This window comes from Fonticula alba, assembly GCF_000388065.1.
Source record: "Fonticula alba strain ATCC 38817 unplaced genomic scaffold supercont2.8, whole genome shotgun sequence".
In the NCBI taxonomy this organism is placed as follows: domain Eukaryota; order Rotosphaerida; family Fonticulaceae; genus Fonticula; species Fonticula alba.
Window position 1 is genome coordinate 923,222 of NW_009242978.1, and position 1,259 is coordinate 924,480.

General features: G+C 63.6%; 2 protein-coding genes across 2 annotated transcripts in view; both read right to left on the reverse strand.

Moving 5' to 3' along the window:
• The window catches only part of H696_04860 (hypothetical protein), a gene marked incomplete at both ends in the record, with an annotated part of 3,990 nt that extends 3,857 nt beyond the window's left edge, over positions 1 to 133 (reverse strand). The window contains one exon of the mRNA XM_009498724.1: positions 110 to 133. Within this exon, the coding sequence (XP_009496999.1) occupies positions 110 to 133 (24 nt within the window). The remainder of the gene's footprint in view (positions 1 to 109) is intronic.
• A 325-nt stretch (positions 134 to 458) lies between these two features.
• H696_04861 (prolyl oligopeptidase) overlaps positions 459 to 1,259 on the reverse strand; it is a gene marked incomplete at both ends in the record, with an annotated part of 4,161 nt that continues 3,360 nt past the window's right edge. Inside the window, 2 exons of the mRNA XM_009498725.1 lie at positions 459 to 762; positions 959 to 1,165. Coding sequence (XP_009497000.1) covers positions 459 to 762; positions 959 to 1,165 — 511 coding nt within the window. The remainder of the gene's footprint in view (positions 763 to 958; positions 1,166 to 1,259) is intronic.

Consider the following 1,259-nt stretch of genomic DNA (forward strand, 5'->3'; position numbering starts at 1 on the left):
CGCCCTGGCACATGCCCGCAGACTCTGCGCCGCTGCGGGATACCTGCGCAAGGAAACCCGGCGCCCCGGAGGCGAGTCACGCTGGGGCGTCACATGTTCTCAGGCCCACAAGCTGTATTGTCAGAACAATCATCGGCTATTTGGGATTCCGGACACAGGAGGCAAGGCACACACGCATCGGTACGCGGGGGCAGGCAGAGATGTGTATGTGCATGTGCGCAAAGATGCCCATGGAGGACACACAGGGTGATGAGCCATGTCATCAGGCTGGAGAGAGAGAGAGAGAAAGAGAAGGCAGGGGAGGCTAGAGAAAGGTGGCTCTTTGCTGCGCCCTTCAGCGGTGCTCCCTTTCTTCCAGCTGTGCATGTGTGTGTGTGTGGGTGGCAAGGGAGGGGGGACTCCTGCCACCTGGTAGGATGACAGCGGGGCGGGCGAGGCCAAAGCAACAGCACTCTGCTCTACTCGTGGTAGGTCAGGTCCAGGGCCTTGGCAATGAAGGCAAACCGGTCGCAGGTCTCGTCGATGATCATCATGGTGGGCTTCCCGGCACCGTGGCCAGCGCGAGTCTCAATGCGGGCGATGGCCGGGCCGTGGCGAATGTCCGAGCCCTGGGTGCCGGCATTCTCCAGAGCATGCTGAAGGGCAGCGATGAACTTGTGCGAGTGGAGCGGCACCACACGATCATCATGGTCACCGGTGGTCACCATGACCGAGGGGAAGCGCTGGCCCGGGGCGATGCGGATGTTGTGGTAAGGGGAGTACCTGCATTTGGATACGCGAGTTGTTAGGATGGGTTGTTTTTCTCTCCCCCCCCCCGGGGTCGGGGTGTGTGAGAGGGAGAAGCAGCGAGGCAGAGATGGGGCGGAAGGAAGAAAAAAAAAGAAGCAAGGGGGGCCAAATGGCCAGCGAGTAGGGCGCATGTGCTGGGGCAGGGGAAGGCGGCGGCATTTTGGCGTACTTGTAGAGGTACTGGAAGTCCTCCTCCTTGTCCGGGCAGCCGTAATCCGACATCCAGAAGTGGCCGATGGTGAACTTGTGGAAGCGCAGCATGTCCAGCACACCGACGTCGGCCACAGCCGCGCCGTACAGATCCGGGCGCTGGGTGACCGCCGCGCCGACAAGGAGGCCACCGTTGCTGCCGCCGTTGATGGCAATCTTCTCGGGGCTATGGGCCAGTGTAGGGGGGGGGGGGGGGGGGGGGGGGGGGGGGGGGGGGGGGGTGGGGGGGGGGGGATGGCCCGCTGGGGCCTGGCTCAGCC